The 13,431-nt window shown below is 41.1% G+C and overlaps 1 protein-coding gene across 1 annotated transcript in view; it reads left to right on the top strand.

Annotated features, from left to right (window-relative positions):
• The window catches only part of LOC122794574 (tyrosine-protein phosphatase non-receptor type 11-like), a gene marked incomplete at its 5' end in the record, with an annotated part of 1,649,855 nt that overhangs the window by 1,535,807 nt on the left and 100,617 nt on the right, over positions 1-13,431 (top strand). The window contains one exon of the mRNA XM_044063080.1: positions 11,704-11,771. Within this exon, the coding sequence (XP_043919015.1) occupies positions 11,704-11,771 (68 nt within the window). The remainder of the gene's footprint in view (positions 1-11,703; positions 11,772-13,431) is intronic.

Below are 13,431 nucleotides of genomic sequence, written 5' to 3'. Positions count from 1 at the left end.
TTTCTGGGCAGGGGGTGGGGTCGGGATGTGAATATCCAGTGAGATTAGTTTATGGTCTGATCTTACCGGTGAAGGATACACTTCTGGTCTGGAGCATAGAGTCCCCATGTTGGTGATGATCAGGTCCAGTATGTTTTCCCCTCTTGTGGGATTGGTAACAAGTTGTTCCATAGCATTTGAGGTTATAAATTCTAGGAACCTTTGGGCTAGGGTGTTGGAGCTAGAGTAATGCTCCCAGTCTATGTTTGGATAGTTGAAGTCGCCCAATATAATGGTGTTTGGAGAGACCTTCATATTTGCCAGTGTTCTCAGGAAGGCCGAGTGGGGTTCCTGGGTTTGGGAGTGTGGTCTGTAGCAGGCTATAAACTGGAAGGCAGTTTTACTCACTGTTAGTTGCACATGGATAGTCTCTGATGCTTCGTGCTGTGCCACCAACCTGGAGGTGTGGGTATCTTTGACGCCTATTGATACTCCCCCTCCTTTTGTTGTTCGGTCCAAGTTTTGGGGCCGAAAAGCATGGTATGAGGTATAACCTGTTAGTGCTGGGGTGCTCTCGGGAGCCTTGAACCAGGTTTCTGTTACTGCACAGATATCGATGTTCTCCATGCTAAGGAGAGTTTTGAGTGTGTGCATCTTGAGGTTTAGACTTCTGGCGTTGAGTAGCATTACTCTTAGTTTTATATCCCTTGTGATACCTATGGAGGTGGGTTTGTCTTTTGAACCTTGCCTAAAAAAGGCACTATGGGGGTAGCAAGAGCCTTTGCCATTATCCGAAAGCCCAGGGGTGACAGGTGCAAGCCATCCCTAGCGAAGTATCGTGGCTTGCCGAGCATGTCATCCCAGGCTGACAGGCATTGGATCCCCTTTGAATGACACCAATACTTAAGCCAGTTGTTGAAATTGATCATCTTGTCTTCATATTGTGGCATCATTCTTGGTGAGGGTAAGATGCTACTCAAGGTCAGGGTCATACTGGCCTGGGCTACATGCTCAGAGAGCTCCTCTATGTCTCTTTTCATGTAGTCCAGGGAGGTACGTCTCAGTTCATTCACACCAGCATGGACAATGACTGAGTCATATTTGTACTTGCCTTGGAGTGACCTGAGTGCTTGTGCTATGTGGCAGATCCTAGCACCCGACAGGCAGCTCACTGTGACCTTCTCCTTGTTCAGCCTGGTGAGCAGGACGTCAGTGTGCCTGACGATAGAGTCACCTATTACAAGTGTATCAGGTGTGTTGTTTAGCCTTAAGGGCTGTGACTGTTCGGCACACTGGCTTTGTGAGCTATGTGTTGCACGTGTTTTGTTTTGGGGTAGTGGTTGCTTGGGTGTCTGCTTTGGAGGTCTCTGCTGCTTAGGCAGATTTTTATTTAGAGCCTCCGAGTATGTTTTTGTGTGTTTATGTGTTTGGTTTGCTGTCGTGGTAGGTCTATGTGAGACTGGAATTGTAGTGAGTGTGGTTTCCTTCTCCTCCTGACTGGTTACGCCAGTACTGAGTTGAGAGAGCTTAGCCTCCAGTTTGGCTATATGGTTGCATCTCTCACGTGTTGGAATTTGTTGGGAGGAGGAGAGGGTTGTCTGTGTACATGAGGCAGTTGTAACATTGCCTCAGGATTCCCAGATTCACCAGCTGGACCAGAGAGGAGTATGTTTTGTGTGTTTATGTGTTTGGTTTGCTGTCGTGGTAGGTCTATGTGAGACTGGAATTGTAGTGAGTGTGGTTTCCTTCTCCTCCTGACTGGTTACGCCAGTACTGAGTTGAGAGAGCTTAGCCTCCAGTTTGGCTATATGGTTGCATCTCTCACGTGTTGGAATTTGTTGGGAGGAGGAGAGGGTTGTCTGTGTACATGAGGCAGTTGTAACATTGCCTCAGGATTCCCAGATTCACCAGCTGGACCAGAGAGGAGTATGTTTTGTGTGTTTATGTGTTTGGTTTGCTGTCGTGGTAGGTCTATGTGAGACTGGAATTGTAGTGAGTGTGGTTTCCTTCTCCTCCTGACTGGTTACGCCAGTACTGAGTTGAGAGAGCTTAGCCTCCAGTTTGGCTATATGGTTGCATCTCTCACATGTGTTGGAATTTGTTGGGAGGAGGAGAGGGTTGTCTGTGTACATGAGGCAGTTGTAACATTGCCTCAGGATTCCCAGATTCACCAGCTGGACCAGAGAGGAGATTGACAACTGACCTTTGGACATGCTAGAATAGTATTGGGAATTCCCTTATAATTGAAAATAAGGGCCAATGGGGAACAAGGTACTCAAGGGGAGTTTGTGAAGGTGTAGTGCTTTTAATTTTTTAGTGCTGACTTAGTGAGCAAGTGCCAGGTAACTTAAATGCAATGCGTTACAGGTAACTTAAATGCAAAAACGACAAACAGTAACCTTCTTTCAAGTGATACAAGGAAAAAAGTACAGTAAGCAATGCAGATATCACTAGGGATCCACAGAAGCGCTGAAAAGCCGCGTTTTAGGTGGAATTAGCATTTCAGGGAAATAACAAGCAAACAAACAACAAGCATACAAACAAAGCTAGATTCAGCAGGCCTGGATCTAGTCTATGCTACAGCAAACAAGGTGTACCAATTTCAGTAAGAAGCAGTTCAAATATGCAGGCACTATAAGCCTTTAACCAGAAATTCCCAGCTCAGAAGGGCAGAGTCCAGCCTCTCCTCCCACAAGAGTGCAGACCACGAACCTTCTTAATGTAAAATAACTGGCCTGAAGCCCAAGTGCTTAAACCAGAACTAATATACTTTTAGAATAACAGACACTGAGCCCTCAATCAGTAGTTCCCAACTTAGAAGGATGTAAGCTACCTGTCCTGCCACCACAATGCAGGCCACAAACCTTCCTAATGTAAAACAACTGGTCTGAAGCCCAAGTGCTTAATCCAAAAGACTTAGAATGATGGCTACACTTTAATCAAGTTGCTACCAAGCAGTAATAAATACAATTGAATACTTTAAAGAATGCCTGGATTAGTGCTCAAGTTATACAAACAAAGCTAGATTCAGCAGGCCTGGATCTAGTCTATGCTACAGCAAATATGAAAGGCTCTTCCTCAAATAATTATTTAACAAACAACGTATCTTAAGAAACTGGCACCATGTTTTGCTTTACCCCTCATTAAAAGTACATCCAATCCATGATCCATTCATTTTCTGTACTGGGACCTCTACCTATATCTCTGGGGGTGCCTCCAAAATATGACTTTTTACCTTGTTTTCTCCTGCTCATTACTGTATAGCCATCACTTCCACCAAAGAGCTTAAGTATATTTTTCCTCAAACCTCATTTTTAAAAGCATGTTTTCAAAAATGACTTTCTGTTTTCTTCCCTTCCGCTTTCTTTGTTTTGAACCATTTTTTTAATTAAGTATTCCATTTTATTCATGACTTACAATCATTTTTATCTGTTGCTGTGTAGTATTGATTTTTGTAAAACTCTCAGTTTTATTGCATGTTTTGGTTAAATTGCTTAGTCATTGTAGTTTTTATCTGCATTTTTGAAACTTTTGTACATGTATATACACTTTTCTCCCCAGGCCATTAAAAAGGGGCAACTTATTTTAATAATTTATTTTGCCTTTGTTTAATGGGAAAGTCTGACTGGGTTTAGCTAAATCCATTTTCAGGGTGGGCTCAGAAAGAAAAGCTCCTGAGATTTTAACAAAATTTATCAAGGTTACTCATAGAATGACCATGTACAAATAGTATACAGGTGTTTACAGAGTACATACTATTTTAAACAGTGCACATAAATTAGCAGACCACATGACCATTTAAATAGTCTATATATTTAAAGCATATAACACTATATAGCATCATATAACTTATTTACAAGGTGACCTTTACGAATCTAAATCAGTTGTAGTGTAGATTCTTTTCCATTTGGTGGTGTAGCAGAGGGAGAGAAGAATAACATACAAACTGCGAGTACGTTGGATAAGTTGCATGCTGTGTACTCAGAGATGGACGACTGGACTAGTTATTCTCAGACTGACACTCCTGGTAATCAAATACTAATAAAATAAATAAATACATAAATAGAAGCTTATGTCAATATTCTTTCACCAGTATGTGGAAATGAATTGCAGGTATCCATCGACAAAAGTGGAGGCCATGAAAAAATGGGAAGTAACACCCTATCACTATACTCTGACTTTTTCATACATACTGGAAAGAACTGTATTTGCTCAATGAAGTAGATGCCTTCTGGAAAACAAAATGCCAGGAAGTAATCAACATGGATTTAGAATGGTCCTCGTACCACCTTAGTCAAACTTTTTTCTGTGTAGCTGCAAATAAAAACAAAGGCATTCTGTTTTTACTTCTATACTACTTCTAAACTTCTGTAAGATCTTTGATGTAGGTATGCCTAATACTTTCTCTAAACTTCAGTCCATGAGATTCTCCAATAGTGTAACAACATGATTTTATAAACTTGTCAAATAGCAATTATACAATAAGAGGTCATTATTATTCCAAATTCTGCATGCTGATTGGACAACCCAACCAGCATGCCCATTGCTAGTCGACAATATACCATAGGTTCATAGGTTCATAGATTATTACTAAGCTAATTGCCCTTGCGAGCCATTTTAAGTCTAGCCAATTATCCCTTGTGAGACTCAACCCTGCACCTTGTGTTTGTAAGGGAAACACCTTAACCATGAGGCCACCCTCCCAACCCGTACCAGTTGAAAAAACTCCAGATACAAGTACAATTGATCAGCCAGACGTTCTGTTGGTATAGGTTGGTGGACAGAGCAAAATATGAGAAAAATCAGGTACATTTTACTACAGCACTCAACTTTTCTCACATGTCTATAGAGGAAAACAGTTTTTAGTACTTAAATAAGCACTTATCCAGGCATGTCTAAGGGTCAGCTCCCATTGTTTTCTCCTGTCTACCTGATGAATCTGGGCATCTTGGGGCAATGCAGCAACTGCATCATATACACAGACAATCCTGTCCTCCTACCACCCAACAGCTCTCTTCACCCAAGACTGAACTGGACAGTCAAGAGGAGAAGGTAAACACTTGCACCACACCACACTCATCACATAGTCCCTCAAAACCTACACCACCAAAACACACACGTAGAAACACAAAACACACACCTACATTCACTAAGGCTCTCAGTAAAAACCTGCCCAAGCAACAGGGACCTCCAAAGCAGAAACACAAGTAAACTCCACCCCCCAACACAACCCAAATGGCACATAGCCCACAAACTCTGTGTGCCACTCAACCACGGCCCATAAGGCATAACAATGTACCCAACACTCTAGTCATAGGTGACTCAATAGTCAGGCACACTGATGTTCCACTCACCGGGCTAAACAAGGAGAAAATTACTGTCAGCTGCCTGTCGGGTGCCAGGATCCGCCACATAACGCATGCACTCAGCTCACTCCACAACAACTACAAATATGACTCTGTCATTGTCCATGTTGGTGTGAATGACCTGAGACGTACCTCCCTGGACTACATGAAAAGGGACATGGAGGAGCTGTCCGATCTTGTAGCCCAGGCAGGTATGACCCTAGCCCTGAGTAGCAGCCTGCCATCACCCAGAATGATACAACAGTAAAAGGACAAAATGATTGACTTCAACAATTGGCTAAGCTTCTGGTGTCATTCTAAGGGGATCCGGTATCTGTCTGCCTGGGATGACATGATTGACAAACCACGATGCTTTGCCAGAGATGGCCTGCATTTGCCGCCCCTGGGATTCCGGATACTGGCTAAGGCTCTAGCCACGCCTATAGTGCCTTTTTTAGGCAAAGTTCAGATGACAAATTCAGCACTGTAACAGGTACAAGCAAGCAAAATCTGAGGGTATTGCTACTCAATGCTAGAAGTCTAAACCTCAAAATGCACTCACTTGAGGCACTCCTTAAAATGGAGAACATCGACATCTGTGCAGTGACAGAGAACCTGGTTCAAGGCTCCAGAGAGTACCCCTGCATTACCAGGCTATAATTCATACCACACCTTTCGGTCACATAACCTGGACCAAAACACGAAAGGCAGAGGTGTGTCCATATTCATTAAGGATATCCACACCTCCAGGCTAGTTGCTCAGCATTATGCATCCGAGATTATCCAAGTGCAACTAACTCTGGGCAAGACCACAATCTAAATTGTAGCTTGCTACAGATCTCCCACCATGCCTTAGGATTCCCACTCCTCATTTCTTGATACACTGGAAAATATTAGGGTACAACATAACACCCAAATAATGGGTGATTTCAACTACCACACCATTAACTGGAAAAAATACTCATGTATCAGCTCTTATGCTCAAAGTTTGTTGGAATTCATAAATTCCAATGCCGTGGATCAACTTATCCACACCCCCACCAGGGGCAGCAATATCCTAGAACTGGTCATTGCCAACATGGGCAACCGGTGCTCCACACCAGAGGTCAATCCATTGGTCAGATCCGACCACAAGCTAATCACCCTAGACATCCACATCTCTCCCCCACCCCACATTAGGGAAGCTACCGTAAAACATCTCTCCAAAGTCAGCTTCATGCTTCTTAGGACAGAAGTGGCAAACTTTACGACACCCATGCTGACAGACAATAGAGGTATGACTGCTGAATCCTACACAAATGCACTTTATAAGCACTTACACGAGTGCATGGATCGTGCAATCCTTAACAGAACCAAGATGCTATCCTCCAAAAAAAGGAAGCCAATCTGGTGGTCCCCTGCCATAAACAAACTCTACAACAGAAGAAAGAAACTATTGCAAAAAAAAAAGAGTAAAATCCCATGATTGGATGAACTCCCTGCTCAGCCTCAGTAAGAAGCTGAGATCCCTCATAAAATCCTCCAAAGCTAGTTACGAAAAAAATTGCCACTGACTCTAAAGACAACCACAAAGCATTCTATAGCTATGTCAAGAATCTCAATGGCAACACTCAGATCTGCTCTAAGTTACAGCACAATGGCACTAAATATACAAACCAACTGATTTTGCCAACATCCTGGCAGATAGGTTCAGTGTTAACTTTACCCCTCTCTCATCCCCTAAAGGGCCCATCTCTATACTGGAAGAATCCAAAGTTCCTGTAATCATGGCTGCAGAGGTAAAAAACACACTCTTTAAAGCCAAGAACACAGCATCCATTGGACCTGACAACATCCCAGGCTGCGTTCTACATGAACTGCAGAATGAACTGGCACCCCACATAAGTACCATGTTCAATCATAGCCTCACCTCAGGCTATGTGCCCACTGAATGGCGCACAGTGGCGGTTATCCCACTCCACAAAGGGGGAGCCACCACGGACCCTGAAAACTTCAGCCCCATTAGCCTGACGAGCCTGTTCTGCAAGGCTGTGGAATGTATCATCATGGAACTTATAAACAATGAAATTGGTAATTTCCAAACTCTGGTCCCCACCCAGTCCGGGTTTGTAAAAGGCAGATCATGTCTCCTAAACCTGATAGACTTCTTTGAAGCGGTCACCAAAGCCATAGATGAGGGTAAGGTGGTTCACACAGCCTATTTAGATCTCGCCAAGACTTTCGACATCATCCACCACTCTGGAATTATAGATAAACTCACTAAACTAGGTATAAATCCCTATGTCACAAGATGGGTTACCAACTGGCTCACTGACAGAACCCACACTATGAAAGTAGCAGACTCCAAATCCAACTTCAGACCAGTGACAAGTGGAGTACCACAGGGTTCAGTCCTGGGTCCTCTCCTGTTTGGTATGTACTTCACTGAAGTACAGGCTAACACAGAAGGTCTTTGGCTAATGAAGTTCATAGATGACTGCAAACTAGGAGCCATAATCAAAACTCCCAACAGATATGGACATCCTACAAAAGGGCCTCGTTGAGACAGATGCCTGGTGTCAAAGCCATGACCGCAAGCTCAATGCCAAAAAGTGCATTGTCATCCCTTTTGGTAAAAACTCTGTACCCATGAACTACAACATATGCGGTAGTCTACTTAACACCGAAAGTGTGATAAGAGACCTTGGGACACAGGTAGACAGTAGTCTCTCCTTTGATAATCACATTGCCACAGTAGTCAGAAAATTCTTCTATGTGGCACACCTCATCACAAAAGTTTTCTCATCCAGGAAAAATGAGGTCATTGTTCCCCTCTACTCGTCACTCATTAGATCCATTATAGAGTACAACTCCCCTTTTGGTATGTACCTCACAAGATATCTACAACAACTAGAAAGGCCACAGAAATACCTCACAAAGAGGATTACCGGCCTCAAACAGATGCCCTACGCAGACCGTCTCAAAAAACTGCAGCTTTACTCTGTCGTATATTGCCTACTCAGAGGTGATCTCTGCATAACATACAAAGCTATGTCAAACCCAGAGCTTTTGGACATGCTCCAGTTAAAGAAATCCCAATCCCTCCAAGCTACACGCTCTAGGGACCTAAACCTTGTCACCACAATAAACAGAACATGCTGGAGGGATAGATTCCTGTCCCAGAGACTTCCCATACTCTGGAACAAACTACCTATCTATATCAAACAAAGCTCCTCATTAGCACTCTTCAAGAAAAATCTTGATGACTGGATGGGAGATAGGGAATTCACTCCAGGAATCACTTCTGTGGCTCTGCTCGACAGTGGCACAGGAAAATAATTTTCTTGGGTGGCGAAAGCCAGGAGCCTTTTGGCTAGGCTTATACAGGCCCGGGTTCCTGTTATCAGAGTGAAAGACCATAATCGCTAATATGGAAAGAGCGATATGTATTGCATGAAATACGGAAACGCTGAACATCCGAAACAGCAAAAATGGAAATGTCGAAGTGCAATGGTTGGCCCATCTGCGTTATAGTTCCGTAAGGTAAGTGTGCGATAGATAGGACTTTAGGGTTAGGATGTGGGTTAAGGTAAATTAATAGATAGGTAATGTATGTAAGATTTAGTGTAGTGTTAGAAGGAGGGTTTTATTTAGCTGTATGTATGTGTATTATTTATTTGTTATGGGTGTATGTCTGTAGGGGAAGTGTGCGGTAGTTATGGACCTTTGGGTTAGGGAGGGGTTAAGGATAGTGCATAGATAGTTGTGTATGTGGGGTTTAGTGTAGTGTTGGAAGTAGGGTTTTGTTATTTGTATGTGTATTTATTTTTTTGGGTGTATGTCTGTAGGGGACTTGTGCGATAGTTACAGACCTTAGGGTTAGGGAGGGGTTAAGGATAGTGCATAGTTAGTTGTGTTTGCGGGGTTTAGTGTAAGGTTAGAAGTAGGGTTTTGGTGCTTTACTTTAGGTTAGGAGTAGGGTTTGATTAGTGTATGTATGTGGTTTATTTATTTTGTTTGGGTAGGCAGTATGTTGCGGGTGGTGGGGTTGGCCGACTATGACAGTTTGTTATTTTATTTTTCGCTGTTTAGTGCGTTCGGGATTTTTGCTGTTTGCGTTATAGGTGTCAACGTTTAGTTATTCGGTTAAAGGGTTTTTCGATTTGCTACTATAGACCCTATAGGCCCTAGGACCAATAGCCTAGTACATTCCTATGAACATTCTGCAAAACTAAATAAAGAAACAGAAACTGATTTTCACTGCATTTCTGCTTGTCTCTATTAAACCTTTGATTTGCTTTTAAACTGAAAGAAAAGCAACAAACATTCACTTTTCTTCATTGCCTCTACTGCATTGCACTGTTGTGCTGTACAAGCGTGCAAACTTAAGCCCCATAGGCATGTGCAGTGCATCAGCTTGCAGAAGACAACACAGAAGAAGATTAAAGCGTTGTTGTACAAAGACATTATTTAAGAAAGTTAAGCAATTTATTTCATAAATAATGTCACAGAATAACAGCAGTAATCCACTTCTGGTGTGTGGGTATATCAGGATTTACCCATGGTTGGCTTTCTTTAATCACTTGGCTTCATCCTTCTGATGAAATCACATCGACCGTGGGTAAATCCTCATGTTCCCACACCCGGCCATGGCTTATTACTCAGTATCTCAATCTTCTATACGAGATGTAAGAGCACTGCTGTTCTCTATATTTATGCTGTTACTGTTTTTAGTATTTACTAAACAAATATACTTCCATACTAACAGACTCTGTTTAGTATAATATGTAGATGATTCAATTCTTATCCACATGATTCGCAACCAGAAAAATGTATCTGAACTATAAAAAGGTGAAAAAAACACTAAAGAACTTATAGTCAGTGATAACACTTACTTCAAATGCTAACTTAACTATTCACGTATCCACTGGCTCTGCCGAAATTATGCAACCCTGAAAATGCTTAGGAATTAGTTGACTTTGCAATATGTCCTTGTAAACTCACAAGGAAAACAGTACCAATGAAATTAACAAAAGACTGAGAGCTTTGTATATGGTCCACAGATGCCTTGTAGCAGAAATTAGGAAAGAATGAAAATGTATTTATGTCAAGCTTCTGTATGGTAGAGTTGCCACAGGCAACATCAAAAAAACAATGTCCACAATCTATATACAGCATACAATAAAGCAACTAAATTTGCAGCAGGGCACACCACTTACACAGACCTGTGTAATACTCTAAATCATCCTCAGTGGATCCCATTGGAAAATACGTGATAGTACATGGACAAGTTTGTATTAATAAATACTTGTACAGTCTTGTTTTTCTTGTTTTTCTTGTTTCCTGTCTTTTAAATTGCACTCACTAGTGAATGCACGTGAACTGGTGAGCAAACCATTGGCTGGGTGTGTCCCAAGTCTGGCACATGTCACGCATGCTTCCTAGTCTGAGAGCTAAAAAAAAAAAACAGAAAAAAATTGATCTGAGCATTGCAGGATAAAAAACTCCCAGTAGTCCCATTAGTGCGGGCAGAATGACAGATTCCTGGTATCTCTTTTATTCACGGTTTAATGAATTTTTCTGCATATCTTAAATGTTTTAAGAAGCTTATATGGTTATTACATCTCAGAACTGCAGTTACGCACCATACAGCCTGGATAGGGCACTTTAATGTACGAGTCTGAGAACAGTCACAATCAGTAGGTGTACAGCAGCACTTGATAGCTTAAGTGCTGTGATGCTTTACTGTAGCTATATCTACATTTTAATGTGGATCATATTTTAATAAAAAGCTTCATACCCTATGCAACCAATCTAGTACTAAAACAGTAAATGACCCAGTAAATGCAGTTCATTATTCTTTATGTTCTGTATGTTTGGAAATACCTTTTTTGAATTCGGAGCTGCTAGCATTTAAAGTAGATTTTTTTGACTGAGCGATACGCCAGTTTTATGTATAAAATAGGAACAGTAGAAAGGGCTACTTAACCTGACAAACTTAAGAAATTTTAATAGCTTTAGACACTTGAAGGTAAATATCGTACTGTGTAACCACAAAAAAGGCACCCACAGAAATTATATAGGTATAACTTTGATGTAAAGAACATTAAGCAACACGAGAACTTAAACTTTTCTGTAAATTTCTACCCTTAGTAGATGGCACAAGCAGATGTTTATTACATTTGAAAATTGCTTTACATCAAGGATAGTGTTTCTCTCCTTACCATATTGTGACAAATCATTAATTTATAAGGTTTGCTTTGAGGAAATATATCCCAGTAATAGAATGAAATACTGTTTTTAATGATGTTTTAACATGGAATGTTATGACACTTAGCTGTGATTTTGCATATTTAATCATTTTAGCTAACTGATATTATTATTATTATATTTCTCCAAGTGCTGGAATAGGAAGGACTGGAACCATAATTGTAATCGATATATTAATTGACATTATTAATAGACAAGGTAAGACCTTTTTGTACTTCTTTCTTTAGGTATGATTTTCTATAGATTATAGGCAAAGTCCAATAGTTTAGAACATAGCATTAAGACTGCATGCTGTTAACAATGATTGATCCTGTTTTCATAGGTTTGATTTCCTTTACTCTCCACTCACAAACTCTATACCTCTAAGCGAGTCACACAACCAGGAAGTGCTGCATTGGAAAGAGGCATTTATGTCTTGTGAGCTTATTCACTTAGTAAATGAATAAAAACAGTTTTATTGTTTGCTTGAGCAGAATATCTAATGCCAAGCAGATGTAAATAATTCTCCTTTCCCCCAGCTGTCTGAATGACCTCTCATCTACCTCCACTCAAGCCACTTCATATTTCCTTTCTTTCTCTTACATTTGGTAGATGTGCTACATAACCTGTTTCTGTTTATTTGCTACCCTTCCTCACTGTTAATTAAATTTACTTACATCTCCTTACCTTTCTAGATAAACATTTTACTGCATGAAATTCTTTTGTCTTTCTCTTGTATGTCACTCTTTCAAATTGTGCTTGACTTTCCTTTGATTGTATTTGGCTGTTGTGTATGTTTAGTAATTATTACATAATCTTGTCATTTTCTGTAAAAAAAACAAGTTATGCGTCTTGTCACAAGTTCCTGTTTGATGGTTAGTATGCACAGCTTAACTGGTCAAACTGTGTAAAATCGTGTCCTTTGCTTAAACTCGAAATTTCAGAGTTAACAGTCATACAGTTCTTAATAAGCCAAAATGAACCAAAGGTCATCACAATCATGGGATCATGGAAGGTTACTAGGCTAATGGCCTTAGAGACTTTTTAAAACTAGCCATTATCAGTGCCCAAGGAATAGAATGGCTTTGATATATGGACACACGTGACAAGCCAGGGGTGAATTTCCAATTCATTGGTCCAAATTTTATTTTAATAGGCTTAATGAAGAGCTCTGTTTCACATTATTGGGGGGTCTGTTCCAAAGAAGGGGTGGTCTCTGACAGACACTGGTCCCTTCAATATGTTTTATTTATATCACACACAAAATTGCAGTCCCTACAGTGGGTAATTCTAGTGCTTTTTGTTTTGCGAATGTGTAGCAGGTTTATCAGGGCTGGATCAGAGAATGCCTTTCAAGTTCGGCATAGATCGACCCTCAATAGTCTGTAGAAGACCGAGTACAGGGACAGGGCTTTGAGGCGGTGTCATATAATATGTTATTTACACCATAGATTTATAGGTAAATACTAGGCTAGTTGCATTTGTGGCCCATTTTAAGCCCAACTAATTTTCCTTTCAAAAGTGAGAATCAAATGTACTATCTGCCTGTGAGGTAAACATCTTATCCATTATGTCAGCCACCAACTCCAAAGGCTCAGAGGTGAATACTGTGCAATTAATCTGCATTCTATTGCAAGCTTAGCAAACAACCAGAGGTCAGAATCAAACCCTGTACCATGCATCTGTGAGATAAAGGTCTTAACCATTATTCCAACTCCACCCATCTCATGTATTCTTTGATTGAGGAACCTCTGTGGCTGCTGTAGCTGCTGCAAATGCCAGGTCAGGTACATGCTGAAGGGTGCATTGTACTCAAATATTGGTCTAATGAGGGCGGAGTACAGTGGGACTATGATCACCTTAGATCTAGATGCCATGC

The sequence above is a fragment of the Protopterus annectens genome, chromosome 2.part1 (assembly GCF_019279795.1).
Source record: "Protopterus annectens isolate FY-2018-M chromosome 2.part1, PAN1.0, whole genome shotgun sequence".
In the NCBI taxonomy this organism is placed as follows: domain Eukaryota; kingdom Metazoa; phylum Chordata; order Ceratodontiformes; family Protopteridae; genus Protopterus; species Protopterus annectens.
The sequence above is the reverse complement of the archived record's forward strand: the minus strand, read 5'-3'. Positions and strand labels throughout refer to the sequence as shown.